Consider the following 15,305-nt stretch of genomic DNA (forward strand, 5'->3'; position numbering starts at 1 on the left):
ACCCTGACCTATGGAACTGCAAGACAATAAATTTGTTTTGTTTTAAGCCATCAAGTTTGTGCTAATTTGTTACAGAAGCCATAGGAAACTAATGCAGCCAGCAAGTATTTGGGGGCAGTTAGAAAACTGTGAGCACTGAACCCCACTTCTCTTTGCCAGTCCTTCCCCCTTTGACTTGACATCCAGCAAAAGGCAAATGTTCAGAAATTGGCAGGACAAGACAAGTCAACCTGTTAGTAAAACCTTTAGCATTCAGATCTTTTATTTAAATATTTATTTCATTATTTTTAAAGTTCTCCATCCAAACCACAGCTGTAACTGGAATCCAGCTGTCCCAGGCAATAGAAATATCAACCGGGGGTGTCCTGAGATTGGCAGATTGTGGGTTGCTAGAGTCAAAAAGAGATTGTCCGGTCCAACCCACCCACTTGACAGATGAGGAATTGTGGCTGGAGAGAGGGTGGGTGTCTGGGAGTGGGAAAGGTGAGCGGGTGCTGGGCAGATGGTGCTGGAGCCCCTGCGCAGGCATGGCCTCAGTGCCTGGCCCTGCCTGGCCGCCCCCCGTCATGGCTGCTGTTGGTACTGGCCCTCGGTGGCCGTGTAGAAGTCATCCAGCACACTCTGGATGTATTCGAAGGTGGGCCGCTCCTCGGGGTGGTTCTTCCAGCAGCGAGTCATGATGTTGTAGAGCTCCTCGGGGCAGTGCTCTGGTCGAGGCATCCGGTACCCCCGCTCCAGTGCCCGGATCACCTCGGGGTTTGACATCCCTGAGAAGGAGCCATGGAATTCAAAAGGGAGGGATTGGGGTTGGGGTGGCAGACACCGTTGCCTCCCCAACAACCATCACTCCCCACCTCCCCATGGGAACTGAGCTCCTCCCACTGTGAAAGCCAGGTATCCCTTCCCCAGCCACCCCTGCAGCGAGAGCAGGGGCCTGGTGCACAGTTTGGGCCAATGGAGCTGATGGGGAGACTCCCAGGAAACTTTCAGGCAAGGTTTTTCTCCCTTATGAGAAAAGAGGCTTTGGAGGACACACCCCTCCTCCTTCCTTTGGATACTGACACAATGTGATCTTTGGAGCTGCAGCAGCCATCTGACCACATGGGGAAGACAGTCACAGAGGAACCAACCCAGAGTCCTGAGAGCATTTGAGCAACTGAACTGACCAGTCACCAGTACCAGATTCCTTGCTCTGGGGAAAAATAACTTACCTATTGTTTCTACCACTCTTAGCCTGATAATTTGTTACTTGCAGCCTAATGCATCCTAATGGATACAGCATTCCATAACCCATTGTCTGATTTTTATTGGTGTACCCTCAAGATAAAACAGTCAGGTAGCTAGACTCAGTGTCACCCTATGAGTGGGAACATTTCTTTCTTTTTTTTTTTAGAAGATGTTGGGGGTAGGAGTTTATTAATTAATTAATTTATTTTTGCTGTGTTGGGTCTTCGTTTCTGTGCGAGGACTTTCTCTAGTTGTGGCAAGCAGGGGCCACTCTTCATCGCAGTGCACGGGCCTCTCACTATCGCGGCCTCTCTTGTTGCACAGCACAGGCTCCAGACGCGCAGGCTCAGTAGTTGTGGCTCACGGGCCCAGTTGCTCCGCGGCATGTGGGATCCTCCCAGACAAGGGCTCGAACCCGTGTTCCCTGCATTAGCAGGCAGATTCTCAACCACTGCGCCACCAGTGAAGCCCTGGGAACATTTCTTTGTTCAATTAAAGTTTATGTTAGTTATCCTCAAGAACAACCCTTTAAACATCTATGATCCCCAATTTTATATTACCAGTCTTGAACACCAAACATATTCATAGATCCAAGTGCTCCCTTGAACATCTTTACTTGGATGTCTACAAGTCACCTCAAATTTAACAGGGCTGCAACAGAATTCTTGAATTTCTATTCCCAGACTATCATGCACCCAGTTGCTCAATCAAAACAAGGAGACTCATCCTTGATTCTTCTCTCTCCCTCACCTTCCACATCAGTAAGTCACACCATTTCTTCTTATAAAACACAGCACCAACTCATCAACTTATATCTGTTACGACTGTCACCACTGCCTGTGCCGTTGCTGCAGCTCCCACCATCTCCCCAGCCCCGATGCACTCTCCACACTAAACCAAAGCATTGCTTAAATGTGGAAATCAGATGATGCCACTTCCCTGCCTAGAATCCTCCAATAGCTTCTGTACACTTAGACTAACACCTATAAGCTTCACCATGACTACGGATCCTGCCTGACTGGGCCCCTGCCAACCCCCTCATGTACCGTCTGCTCTCATTCCTTGTCTCCAGCTACCTGGCTTCCTTGCTATTCTTCAGGCACACCGCAGGCCCTAAGAGCTGGCAGTACCTTCTACCTGGAATCCTTCCCCCAGATCTTCACTCAGCTGGCTTTCCGCTCAAATATGACCTGCTCTGACAGTGCTCCCTGTCCGCAGGAGGCCCATGTCACCCCCTCTCCCGAGCCCCTGCTTCATTTTCTTCTCTGCAGTGATCTCCACTGAGAGTGTGTGTCTGTTTAGTGTGTGTTCCTCCAGGCTAGAACGTGAGCTCCTGCTGAGCAGGGACCTTGTCTCTTACTGTATCCTTCATGCGCTGTATCCTTCATGCCTAACACACAGTAGGAATTTGGTAAATACTGATGAGTGAACCAAGTGTCTACACCTTTTATTTCTAATCTTCAAAACCACTTCTGCAAGGTAGTTGACATCATTACCTATAATTTTTACAGATGAAGAACTAGGGTAGAAGTCAAGTGGATTTCCCAAAGTGTAATAGTTGATGGGGACAGGATTAAAACTCAGGACTATTTACTTAAAAGGTCAGGGACACGGGCTTCCCTGGTGGCGCAGTGGTTGAGAGTCCGCCTGCCGATGCAGGGGACACGGGTTCGTGCCCCGGTCCGGGAAGATCCCACGTGCCGCGGAGCAGCTGGGCCCGTGAGCCATGGCCGCTGAGCCTGCGCGTCCGGAGCCTGTGCTCCGCAACGGGAGAGGCCACAGCAGTGAGAGGCCCGCGTACCGCGGAAAAAAAAAAAAAAAGTCAGGGACTCTTTATATCCACCTTGCCTCTTCTCCCCAGTGTTCTGGCTACAGATACCCTAGGATACATCCCAACTGAAAAGGAACAGCGAACAACTTTATTTACTGAGTCCCCGGCAATCTACATGTCGGGTATATCTTTGTATACCCTATGGTCTACTCAGTGTAGGGTGCTGCCCATAGGCATGGGGATAAATTCATCCATTTGACGAATAGTTACTAGACACCCATTATGAGCCAAGCACAAATGTAGGCAGTGCAGATGCACCAGTGAGGAATACAGAAATGATTTCTGGCCTCACAGAGCTCAGAGTCTGATGGAGAAAATATCAAATGAATATATAGTTATCAGTGGTGATGAATGCTGTGAATGAAACAGTATAGGGTATTGTGAATGAGAATCACAGGGACATGTATGGTACTTTAGATAAGAGGTCCCCAACCACCGGGGCGTGGACCAGTACAGGAACTGGGCCTCACAGCAGGAGGTGAGCGGCGGGTGAGCAGGCGAAGCTTCATCTGCTGTCCCCCATCGCTCCCCATCCCTCGCGTTACCACCTGAAACACCCTCCCACCTCCATCCGTGGGAGAACTGTCTTCCGTGAAACCAGTCCCTGGTGCCAAAAAGGTTGCTGCTTTAGATGACTGGGCTGTGGGGTACAGCATGAAATGAAGCGGGAGAAGTAGGCAGGGGCTGGATCATGAAGGACCTGCAGGCCACAATTAGGAGTTGGGATTCTGTCCTAATTATGCTGGGAGGCCATTAAACAGTTAGAGGTGGAGAAGGGAAAAGATCTGGTTCACAGTTTTAGAAAAATCCCTCTGGTCTCAGGTGGAGAAAGGCCTGTTAGAGAGATGGGAGACTGATTAGGAGGCCACTGCACCAGCGAGGTGAGGGAGGATGTTGGCCTGGTGTTGGTGGAGACTGTGGAGTTAGAAGTGGGCCGACTTGGGGTGTTTTGGAGTCAAATGGCCAGAACCCTGTGACTTCTTGGATGTGGAAACGGATGAGAGAAGAGGAAGGGCCAAGCAGGTTCCCAGATTTCACGCTTAAGAAACTGGATGGATAATGGAGGCTTTAACTGAGATGGGGCAGGCGAGGGGAAGTTGGGGGTGAGGGCCAGGAACTCAGTCCGACATAGAGAACAGACTGGTGGTTGCCAGGGGGGAAGGGGTTGGGGGAGGGATGGAGTGGGAGGTTGGGGTTAGCAGATGGACGCTTTTATATATAGAATGGATAAACAACAAGGTTCTACTGTACAGCACAGAGAACTATATTCAATATCCTATGATAAAACATAATGGAAAAGAATATTAAAAAAAAGAATGTATATAACTGAATCACTTTGCTGTACAGCAGAAATTAACTCATTGCAAATCAACTATACTTCAATAAAAATATTGATAAAAATCGGGACTTCCCTGGTGGTCCAGTGGTAAAGAATCTACCTTCCAAGGGAGGGGATGTGGGTTTGATACCTGGTCAGGGAACTAAGATCTCACATGCAGTGGGGCAACTAAGCCTGTGTGCCACAACTACTGAGCTCATGTGCCTCAACTAGAGAGCCCCCGTGCCGCAAACTACAGAGCCCACGCGCTCTGGAGCCTGCGTGCCACAACTAGAGAGGGAAAACCCGCAAGCCACAATTAGAGAGAAGCCCGCGCACCACAACGAAGAGCTCGCACACTGCAACGAATGATCCCACGTGCCTCAAAGAAGACCCGATGCAGCCAAAAAAAAAAAAAAATTGATAACAATAAATAAACAAAATAACAAACAAACAAACAAAAACTCGGTCCGAATGGCCGCATTGACAAGAGAAGAGAGCCAGGCTGGGCCCTGGAAGCAGCCCCAAGCTGATGTTCTCTCTCCTACCTGGGTAAGGGATCCGGCCGTAGGTGACGATCTCCATCAGCAGGATACCAAAGGACCAGACGTCTGACTTGATGGTGAAGGAGCCAAAGTTGATGGCTTCAGGAGCTGTCCACTTGATGGGGAACTTGGCCCCTGTGGTTTGGACAGAGCAGAGTCAGGCTGAGTCTGGGGAGCAGTCAGGGCTGGGTCTCTGCTAATGCAAGGGAACAGGACAGCGGTACAGCTGCCAACGTCTGCCCTCTGCAGAACTGTGACTTCCCTCAATCTGGCCTCCGTGGAAGCAAGGAACATCCATCCTGAGGACAGATGGCTAAAGTGGGGAGGAGTGGGCCGAGGCGCCTGGGATGTGTCTGGGAACTCACTCTCTGGGGCCACCTCATTGATTCAGCTGACGTCCTGGTGAACTGCAACTCCTGAAGAGTGGAGTCCTAGAGGTCACAGGATCTTTGGGGACAGCAGAACTTCAAGGGACTTTGAGACCAGGTCACATCTGATGCCTCCGCCCCCTAACCCCCTGCAATGGGGAAAGGGAAGATTTTGGCTCTTGGCCTCTGAGGTTTCCCCCGTCACTGGGTGTCTCCCCTTCTAGTCCTCCCCTCCTTGCCTCTGGTCTGGGATGGGTTTAGTTAACCTCTGGTGAGTGATTTCTATCATAATTCCACTGTGGTTGGGGAATGTGGTGTAAAGGATACATGTTCTTTGGAGTTTGTTGAGACCTGCTTTATGATTTAGTACATAGTCAAGTTCTGAAAATGCTCTATGTTTTTTCTTTTTTTCCCCAATCCCTTCCTTCCTTGGGATTGAGAGAGTTTTTTTTATTCCTGCTTATCCTCTCTTGGTTTAGAAATTATACACTCTATTCTTTATCTTTTTGTGGTATGTGGGCCTCTCACTGTTGTGGCCTCTCCCGTTGCAGAGCACAGGCTCCGGACACACAGGCTCAGCGGCCATGGCTCACAGGCCCAGCTGCTCCACGGCACGTGCGATCGTCCCGGACCAGGGCATGAACCCGTGTCCCCTGCATCAGCAGGTGGACTCTCAACCACTGCGCCACCAGGGAAGCCCTACACTCTATTCTTTTAGTGGTTGCCCTAAGTTTAGATTTTTTAAATTGTGTCATAATAAACATGAAATAGAATGTACAAATCTTTCATACACAACTTGATGCATTTTATATATGTATATCCCTTTGTAATCACCACTCAGATCAAGATATAGAACACTTTCTCAAAAGTGTTCCCTCCGGTCCCCTCTCTGTCAATACCCCCCCCAATCCAGGTAGCTATTATTCTGATCTCTAACATCATAAATGAGTTTTGCCTGTTTTTTTTGTTTGAGATACATTCACAGACCGTATAATTCACCCACCTAAAGTATACAGTACAATGGTTCTTAGTATATTCACAAAGTTGTGTTTTAAAATATTTTCATCATACCCTCCAAAACCATAGCAGTCACTACTCATTTCTTGCCAGGTCCCCACTCCAGCCCTAGGCTGGAGTTCATCTACTTTCTGTCTGTAGATTTGCTTGTTCTGGGCATTTCATATAAATGGAATCATATAATATAGGTCTTCGTGTCTGGCTTCTTTCACTTAACATGATGTTTTCAAAGTTTATCCATGTTTAGGGTATATTAATACTTCATGCCTTTTTTTATGGCCAAATGATATTCCATTGTATGTCTATATCCCATTTTGTGTATCAGTTGATGGACATTTGGGTTGCTTCCACTTTTGGGCTCTTAAGAATATTGCTGCTGTCAACCTTCACATATGTGTTTGCCTGTTTCTGAATTTTATATAGATGCAACTATCCAGCATCTAATTTTGTGTCTGATTTTCTTTTATTTCGATATTATGCCTTGAGAGTCATCTACTTTTTTGCATGTGTCACTGGTTCGTAAGTTCTCATCGTTCCATAATATCATATTCTGTGAATAGACCCCAATTTAAAGATCATTCTACTATTTGTGGACATTTAGATGCTTTCCAGTTTTTTTTTTTTTTTTTTTTTTTTGCGGTATGCGGGCCTCTCACTGCTGTGGCCTCTCCCGTTGCGGAGCACAGGCTCCGGACGCGCAGGCTCAGCGGCCATGGCTCACGGGCCCAGCTGCTCCGCGGCATGTGGGATCTTCCCGGACTGGGGCACGAACCTGCGTCCCCTGCATCGGCAGGCAGACTCTCAACCACTGCGCCACCAGGGAAGCCAGGTGCTTCCCAGTTTTTGTCGACTACACATAACGTTGCTCTTACCCTTAATTTCAACATGACTTGACTAACCCAATCTACAACTGATCACAGTCACTGGGGGAGAATCTGCAGACCAAGACACTATGTCCAGGAGTCCGTCCAGCTTAATAACTCACAGCTGATACTGGGACAGACCTTTGCATTTTTACCAATCACTTTCACGGGTCTTAACTCTCAACAGTCACGACCCACCCGAGTGGGCTCCACGGGGCCCTCGGCAGCATCCCCTACCTTCCCGAGCTGTGTACTCGTTGTCCTCTATGATCCGCGCCAGGCCGAAGTCAGCAATCTTGCACACCAGGGACGCAGACACCAAGATGTTGGCGGCTCGGAGGTCTCGGTGGATGTAGTTCCTCTGCTCGATGAAGGCCATGCCTTCTGCAATCTCCACCCAAAAGAGAGACACGCTTACCCTCGGATCTGGCCCAGCCCAAGGTGGGTCTCATCCAAAAGCAGAAGAGAAATGTCCAAGTGTGAGAAGGCTGGAAAATACGTGCGCCAGCTCCCTCTTTTTTTGTGGGAGGGTCCTGGGCTCAGGTTGGCATTTCTCTGTCTACCCAGCCAGACTGGGGGGATCCTCAGGGCCTGGGCCAGTTTGGGGTTTCTCTAGAGCTCCAAGACCTCCCAAGAACGCTTTGAGGAAAAAGTGTTATTTCTCCAAGGACCTACACACACACAAACCAATATACTTCGACGGGCTTTCATCCCCAACCCCACTTCTGGGAACAACCTAGGCTCACATAACATTCTGCTGTATCTCTTATGCCTCCTTCACCCCGAAGCCTGGGTAGGGAAAATTCCTTTATTCATTCAACAAATATCTACTGAGTGTCTCATGGGTGCCAGACATATTGCTTGAACAGGTGGGGAGCCAGGCAAGATCCCTGCAGGTGGTAATAAGTACCATAAAGAAAGGATGAAGCAGGTAATAGGACACGAAGTGTAGAGGGCTGTTTTGGATTGGATGGTCAGGGAAGGCTGCTTTGATGAGGTGAAACTTTAGGAAAGATCTGAGTGATGATAAAAGTGTGTCAAATAAGAGCATCACCATGAGCGAAGGTCCGGAAGTAGGAGTGAGCTTGGGTATTCATAGAACAGGTGGCTGAGCAGAAGTTGCCAGAGGGGAAGTTGGGGGAGTTGAGGTTGTTAGGGAGGTGCTGATTGGGAAGAACCTTGTAGGTTAGGAGAGGCAGTTGGGTTGTATTCTAAGCATAAAGGGAAGAGAGAAGTCTTAGAGCAGGAGAATGACATGGTCTGATATATATTTTAATGTCATCATGGCTGCTGAGTGCATAATGGACTGTGTGGAGGATTCTTTTTTTTGTTTTGAATTTTATTTTATTTATTTTTTATACAGAAGGTTCTTATTAGTTATCCATTTTATACATATTAATGTATATATGTCAATCCCAACCTTGTGTGGAGGATTCTTATTCACAATGGGACCTTGGAAGCCTGACAGAAAGATGTGGGATTTTTCCTTAGAGACGTTTTCCACTTACAAGGGTTTGTGCATTAACCCTCAGAAACAGGCTTATGACTAACCCTCAGAAACTCAGAAAATAGCATTTATAGTTCATAAACTGGCCTTCAATGTCCTTGAGGCAGGCGTTATCACCATTTCTGTTGTACAGGGGAGGGACACATTTTCTAGATCACACCACCAGGGAGATTCTGATTCAAACCTGTCTGTGGATTTCCACTCCCCATACCCCAAGCTGCCTCTAGTTACTCAGAACCCCAGTGCTCTGGAGAACTGCAGCTGGGTGCAATCTGGTGAGATTATCTGGGGAGGTGGGACTTCTGACCAGACCAAACCGAGACACAAGCCTGTTCAAAGTCTGAGGCAAGTGGATGGTGCACTTGTGGAAGGTGGCCAGCAGGGAGCACCTGTGGCCATTGGAACTGAGGTCTGAGGCTCCAGTCTTTCCAACAAAGACGTGAGACTTTCTGATTTTGTTTGTGGTAAGGCAGAGTCTTGACCAGGGGGTGTGGAAAATTTATAAGGAGTTCCTCGACCAAACAGTTAACAACAACTGTAACATTAACGGCGGACGTTGTAGCTTATTCATTAATCATAAGATAATACTTAACAAACTTAAATAGCATTTACTCTCTGCTTTGGGGGAGGTACTATTGATATCAGCACTATTTTACAGGTGAGGAAACTGAATCCTAGAGAAATAATTAACTGGCCCAAGTGGAGACCAGGACTGGAAATCTGACAGCCCTGCTCAGGGTCTGTGTCCATTACTCTACCTGAATGTTTGGCACAGAGCAGGCACTAATGCTGGTTGTTACCATTTTTCAGTACCCAGGGACAGACTCTCATGTTATGGATTTGCACATGAGCACATGAGCTCAGTGGGGCAGGTGGGACTAACCCCACTCAGGAGACAGCAGATGAGAATGCTTAGGTGACTCCAGGGTTGGACCAGCTCAATTTGAGCCCCATATCTCTGTGACCTCCAAGCAAACTACTTTAACCCTCTGTGCCTCACTTTTCTTCTCTGTAAAATGGGGACAATAGAACCTTCTTCCAAGGGGTCGTGTGAGGCTTAATACTCTAAGTCTACATCAGGGCTTAGAACAGAGTCTGGCATATAATTATTCACTTCAACAGTGGCTATAATGGTCCCTGTTGAGGAAAGTGGCCCTCAGAAAGGTTAAGCAATTTGCTCAAAGCTACACAGGCAGAGCTGGGGTCAATAGCAAAACTCTACGTGATTCCTAAGCCCATGTGTATATAGTGGTTCTTCTCAAGGGTTTGTCAACTGAACAAATAGTGGATAGGTTGACTGGGTTCAGGGTTGGTCTACGAATTGGGGGTTAATGAGGTGGTGAGATTTCATGCCCACCAAGTGGGCTGCCATGATGTCAGGCGTTATTACTGGGTTTGCTTCTCAGAGTATCAGGGAATCACAGAACCAGCTGGAAGGGCCTGTAGGGATATCCCAGCTCAGGGCTCTTCAAACTGAACCCAGTTGATACCTCAAGGTCATCTTGGGGTTGGAGGGACAAAATAAAGGCCACCTGCTTCAATCAGAGCAGCTCTGTTTTGATCTATTTTAACGTATTCAGCTGCTCTATAAGATTCATTTGACTAACCGAGTTATGGCTTAAAAAAAAAAAAAAGAAAAAGCTTTCAAACTTGAAAACCACAGAGATGGTCCAATTCCCTCATTTGACAAATAGAGAGACCAAGACCCAGAGTGGATCTCAGGCTCCACAGCCAGTTGGTGACAGGGCTGGGCAGCCTCCACTGACAGCGCCCACCTGCCTCTCTAGACTGGAAGTGAAGATCAGGCCACCAGGTTGACTCCTTCCCGTCCCTGGGCTCTGAGGGTACCTCTGCTCCTTGATGCACAAGGGCCTGGAACCTCTTTCCCTCCTGTGGTTTCTATTTTCCTGTCTGTGCCATGAGGAGAGTGGTTCTTGCCCCAGTCGGTGAACCTCCACCCAGCAAGGTTTCTGCCCGTTTGATAGTTATAATTTAGTAACAGGCCAGACTATTGTTTCCCTGGGGCAGCGCCCACTGAAGGGAAAATGCCAGGTCTTGATTTCCATAGGCCTCTGGCATTCCAGGCTCTGAAAGGTAAAGTCTTTTATTATACCTCTGCCCACCCCCCCAGGATTTGCCTACTCAAGTGAACTCTGCCTCAGGCATCTCCAGAAGGCCCAGCCCTAGGCCCAGGCGCCCCCATCTCCCTTAACATCTTCCAGGCTGCGAGCCACACCCCCTTCATTTTTGCCAGGCCCAGCCTCCAACTGACCAGGCTGAGCTCTTGTTTTGCCCTTTGGGCTTTGGCACAGGCTGCTTCTTCTGCCTAGAATACCCTTCCCTCTCCTCTTCATCTGCCTAACTTCTACTCATCCTTCAGGGCTCAGCCTAGAGACCGCTTCCTCTGAGAAGCCTTCTCAGATTGCTTCTGGACTGGGCTAAGTGCTCCAGCCATGTACTCCCATAGCAGACTTTACCTCCCCTGTTTTCCCACAGATAGGAGAGAATGAGAGGCTAGAAGTAAAAAGCACTCAGGCTGGGGGTGAGAAGAGCTGTAGAAAGTGAAGGGAAGATGAGAAAGAAAATGGGGTTTTAAGAAGCGTTTGTGTGATTTATGGACATTTTAAATTTTGCTGGATGCTGCATTCTTTTGGCACTGAGCCAGGACCACTTGGGTCCTGGCTCTCTAAGAGATTCAGTTGTTTCGTAAGTGTAAACCCTGGGAGGACAGCAATACTTTCCATTTTGTTCACTGCTGTATCCCCTAAAAGTAACATAGTAATTTAGACAAGCTACTCCACCTCACTGGGCCTTAGTTTCCTCATCGGTACTTCACTTCATCTCTGTGCCTCAATTTCCTGTGCTGTAAAATGGAGTGACAATTACCTATCTGTGGCCGGACTATTACATCAGTGGCTTCCAGTGAACCATGCCTCCTGGGACTCATGGTGTAGTCCCTCCCACACTGACTGAGGGCTGGGCATGTGACTTGCTTTGGCCACGGGGACGTTAGTAAGCATGATGCAAGCAGAGCTTGCTCATTTACGGCTTGGTCCCTTAGAAGATTCCCTCTTGGAACCTCGCCGCCAGGATGTAAAGGAGCTCTGCTTGGCCTATTGAGTGACGTGGGGCCACTGGAGAGAGACTTGGAGGATGAGCCACCGTCTCGGACATTCTAGCCCCAGGCAAGCTCTCAGAAGATTGCATCCACAAGAGGAACCTCGGTTTCACCACGTGGAGCAGAAAAACCACCCAGCCGACCCCAGTCAACTCCACAGAATCATGGGAAATAGTACGTTGCTGTTTCAGGCTACTAAGCTTTGGAGTGGTTGATGACAAAGGAATAGATAACAAAAATCTCACCCTAGAAGGTTGATGTGAGGACTACGTGAGTTAGTACATAGAAGGCACATAGAAAAAGCATACTTTAATCCTGAGCACTCAATAAATGTTAGCTATCATTACTGTTACTACTATAGTATGTGATCAATAAACATTTGTTGAAGAGATAATTGCCTTCCTGTCGCCCTCCCCAGACTTCCCCATTAGACTCACACCTGGGCTGAGAAGTCGATGAGTCTTGGCAACGGCTGCTTACTGCCTTCTTCACTCTTCAGGAAGTCCAGCAGGCTGCCTGTGTCGGGGAGGGTGAAGCAACATTTACTACTCTCAGGACTTCAGCGTGTGCTTAAGATCGTTCCTAGTAATGGATCTAAATAAAAGTATTTACCGCTCCTAGTGTTTGAGAAACAGAATTGGGACGTTTGGAAAACGACTTTGTGATTGCCAGACTGGTCCCTTGACTGAGACAGCTTTCTGAGCCTGGATGACTGGGGGCGTGGTTTTATAAGGCAGGCATAATTATGTGTTTAGAAAATGATAAAAGCTTTGAGATGTTGAATCACTCTAAATGGAGGTCATGTGAGATGTTTCTGTATATAGAGAAATGGGCAGGGATTGAAAATGATTGGTAAATGGTGGTCTAAAAAAAGATCCCTGAGACTGTCCTGAATTGTGCGTAGGCAGGGTGGGGGCAGCCTGGAACGGATGCTTTGTCAACTCTTAAGGTTGACAAAGGTCTTAATGCTTTGACTCTCTTTTCTGGAGCATTGGTCCAGCTAGGGAAGGTGGCTGATGGTGGGGGGTGGGGGGTGGTTTAGGGAGTCACCCCAGGCTCTAGGGCTCACAGTGAACCCCTAGAAGCCTCTTCTCCTATCACCCAGGGGGATTCTGGCCCCACCCGCTCTCCCAGGGGCCCATGTGCTCCCCTTCTCCTGGCATCCCCCTAACATGATTTCAGCCCCTCAAACAGGAGGGTGGGGTAGGTGGATATGAAGATGATCAGTGAGCTCGTGTCAGAAGAGCTCCTGGTCAGACTGGGGAAATCTTGAAGGCAAGAACCGTGACAGAGTCACCGTTGACTCTGCAATTGACCCGGAGGAGCCACAGCCTGCATCCCCCGCTCCCAGCATGTGGCACCTTTGGCCATGAACTCTGTGATGATGTAGATGGGCTCCTCTGTGACCACGGCATGCAGCTTCACCAGCTTGTCGTGCTGCAGAGTTTTCATCAGGTTGGCTTCTGCCAGGAACGCGTCCACAGACATGCTCCCGGGCTTCATCGTCTTCACGGCCACCTTGGTGTGCTTGTTGTAGGTGGCTGGAGTGGAACAGGGAGCAGGAAAGGTGGTCAGGACCCACTGCTCTTTCCCCACAGTTCTGGAAGACCCGGGTGCAGACCTGCCTCCTCCAGGACGCCTTCCCTGCCCATCTCAGCCCTTAGAGAGAGAAGGGGAGACATGGGCTTTGGCCTTAGACAGATGTGGGTTGGAGGGCCGGTTTACCACTTCCTAGCTGTGTGCCCTTGGGCAAGTCACTCAACCTCTTTGAACTGTGGTTTCCTCATCTGCAAAGGCTCTTTCAGGGATTAAAGAATAACCTTAAAACATCACTCAGATTATGTCACTCACTCACACACCTACCTTTGTTTTGTCAGACATTCATACACATACTATCTTTGCTTAAAATGGTTTATTTAATCTTAACACTGCTCTCAAAATAAATACCAGTTTCATCATGGTCCATAAGGCCCTGCATGATCTGGCCTTGCCCACCTTGCCTCATCATCCACCAACACCCCCCTTACCTTTTGTGCACCAATCAGCCTGCGTGTCATTCAGTCCCCCAAGCAGCCAACTCCCCTTCCCACCACAGGGACTTTGCACATGCTGTTCCCTCACCTCACCCTACTCCTTCCCTGCTTCATCTTGTTGATCTTGTAAATCTCGTTGTTGCTTGTGTTTCCATGTGTGCCTTGGCTGCCAGGAAGCTCTAATCCAGAGTTGAGGTCTTCCTGTAGTAAGAGTCTAAGGCCTCATATAATATTTTTTGTTTTCCAACCTCATCAGCCCAATCTGTCTTACCTTCCTCTCCATACTCTCTCTGCCACATTCTCTTATTCAGTGCCTGGCACATAGTAGGCTCTCAATAAATATAGTTAAAATAGGTGGATTTTAACCTTATTTTTTTCTGGCTGAATTGTTTGCATATCTGTAAGTTGTCTTCACTCCCATTTGGAATGTGGTGGAGTATAAACACAATGGGGGGCGCCAGGCACTGGGCCAGGCATCGTGTCTAACCCACAGTCCTGCAAAGCAGGCTTTGCTATTCTTAGGTTGTTAGAGGCAGGACAGCAGGGGTGGAATATGACTTTTTGGTGCTCCACAATGCCCTAGCATGGCGCTGGGCACACGGCAGGTGCTCAGAACAGCTTGTTCGTCAGCTGCCAACACTGAACTCACCTGGAAATCTCCAGTTATACTTACCCTTTCTTTTTTTTTTTCTTTTTTTTTTTTTTTTTTGCCATGCTGCATGGCATGTGGGATCTTAGTTCCCCAACCGGGGATCGAAACCCGTACCCCCTGCATTGGAAGCACAGAGTCTTAACCACTGGACCACCAGGGAAGTCCTATATTCTTTCCCATTCTTAATTTTCATCATCCTAAGAGATGTTCAGGTTATGTCAACACCCAACTAATAGACTGTCCCAGCTCCATATGAGGGAGCAGATTCCTCATCTAGGACTCCTACTTCCCAGAAGAAAGTGTTTGACCCCAACAGGCCTGGCCTCAAAGGCAAATCAGTGTTTGCATGGCAGGACAATTTGGTTTGCTATCAGAGAGGAACTGAACAATTGCTCCTTTATGGTTATTATTCAAATCTCCCCTCTGCCCTGGGTGGCATTCCCACTTTGCCTCAGGCTGTTCCTGAAAGCAAGGACCTCCCTCTCCCCTCCTTCCCCTCCCCACTCTGGCCCTGGGTCCTTACCCATCCAGACTTCCCCAAACTGCCCAGCTCCAAGTTTCTTCTCCAGCCTGAGGGACTCCCGGGGGATCTCCCAGGCATCTTTCTCCCAAGGCTTCTGGGGTTTGGAAGACATGCAGGGCACTGTCAGCTTCTGGCAGAGTCCGTCGCTCCCCTCTGGAATAGAGCCCCTGATCAGCTGAGGGCAGCCAGTTCCAGGCCAGCCACAGGCTTCCCCTTGGGGGCTGCCCCACCCGGTCCACTGTATCTGGCCCATGTTCCAAAGGATCGCCCTATCAGGGACATCCCCAAGAGAACAGAGCATGA

General features: G+C 48.6%; 1 protein-coding gene across 2 annotated transcripts in view; it reads right to left on the reverse strand.

Annotated features, from left to right (window-relative positions):
- Positions 1–251: 251 nt before the first annotated feature.
- The window catches only part of HCK (HCK proto-oncogene, Src family tyrosine kinase), a 38,995-nt gene continuing 23,941 nt past the window's right edge, over positions 252–15,305 (reverse strand). For both annotated transcript variants that reach the window (XM_060032787.1, XM_060032786.1), the window contains exons 8-13: positions 15,003–15,155; positions 13,156–13,335; positions 12,234–12,310; positions 7,407–7,560; positions 4,925–5,056; positions 252–767 (exon numbers count right to left, since the gene is read on the reverse strand). In XM_060032787.1, coding sequence (XP_059888770.1) covers positions 565–767; positions 4,925–5,056; positions 7,407–7,560; positions 12,234–12,310; positions 13,156–13,335; positions 15,003–15,155 — 899 coding nt within the window. In that variant the 3' untranslated portion in view covers positions 252–564. The remainder of the gene's footprint in view (positions 768–4,924; positions 5,057–7,406; positions 7,561–12,233; positions 12,311–13,155; positions 13,336–15,002; positions 15,156–15,305) is intronic.

The sequence above is a fragment of the Delphinus delphis genome, chromosome 15, assembly GCF_949987515.2.
Source record: "Delphinus delphis chromosome 15, mDelDel1.2, whole genome shotgun sequence".
Taxonomy (NCBI): domain Eukaryota; kingdom Metazoa; phylum Chordata; class Mammalia; order Artiodactyla; family Delphinidae; genus Delphinus; species Delphinus delphis.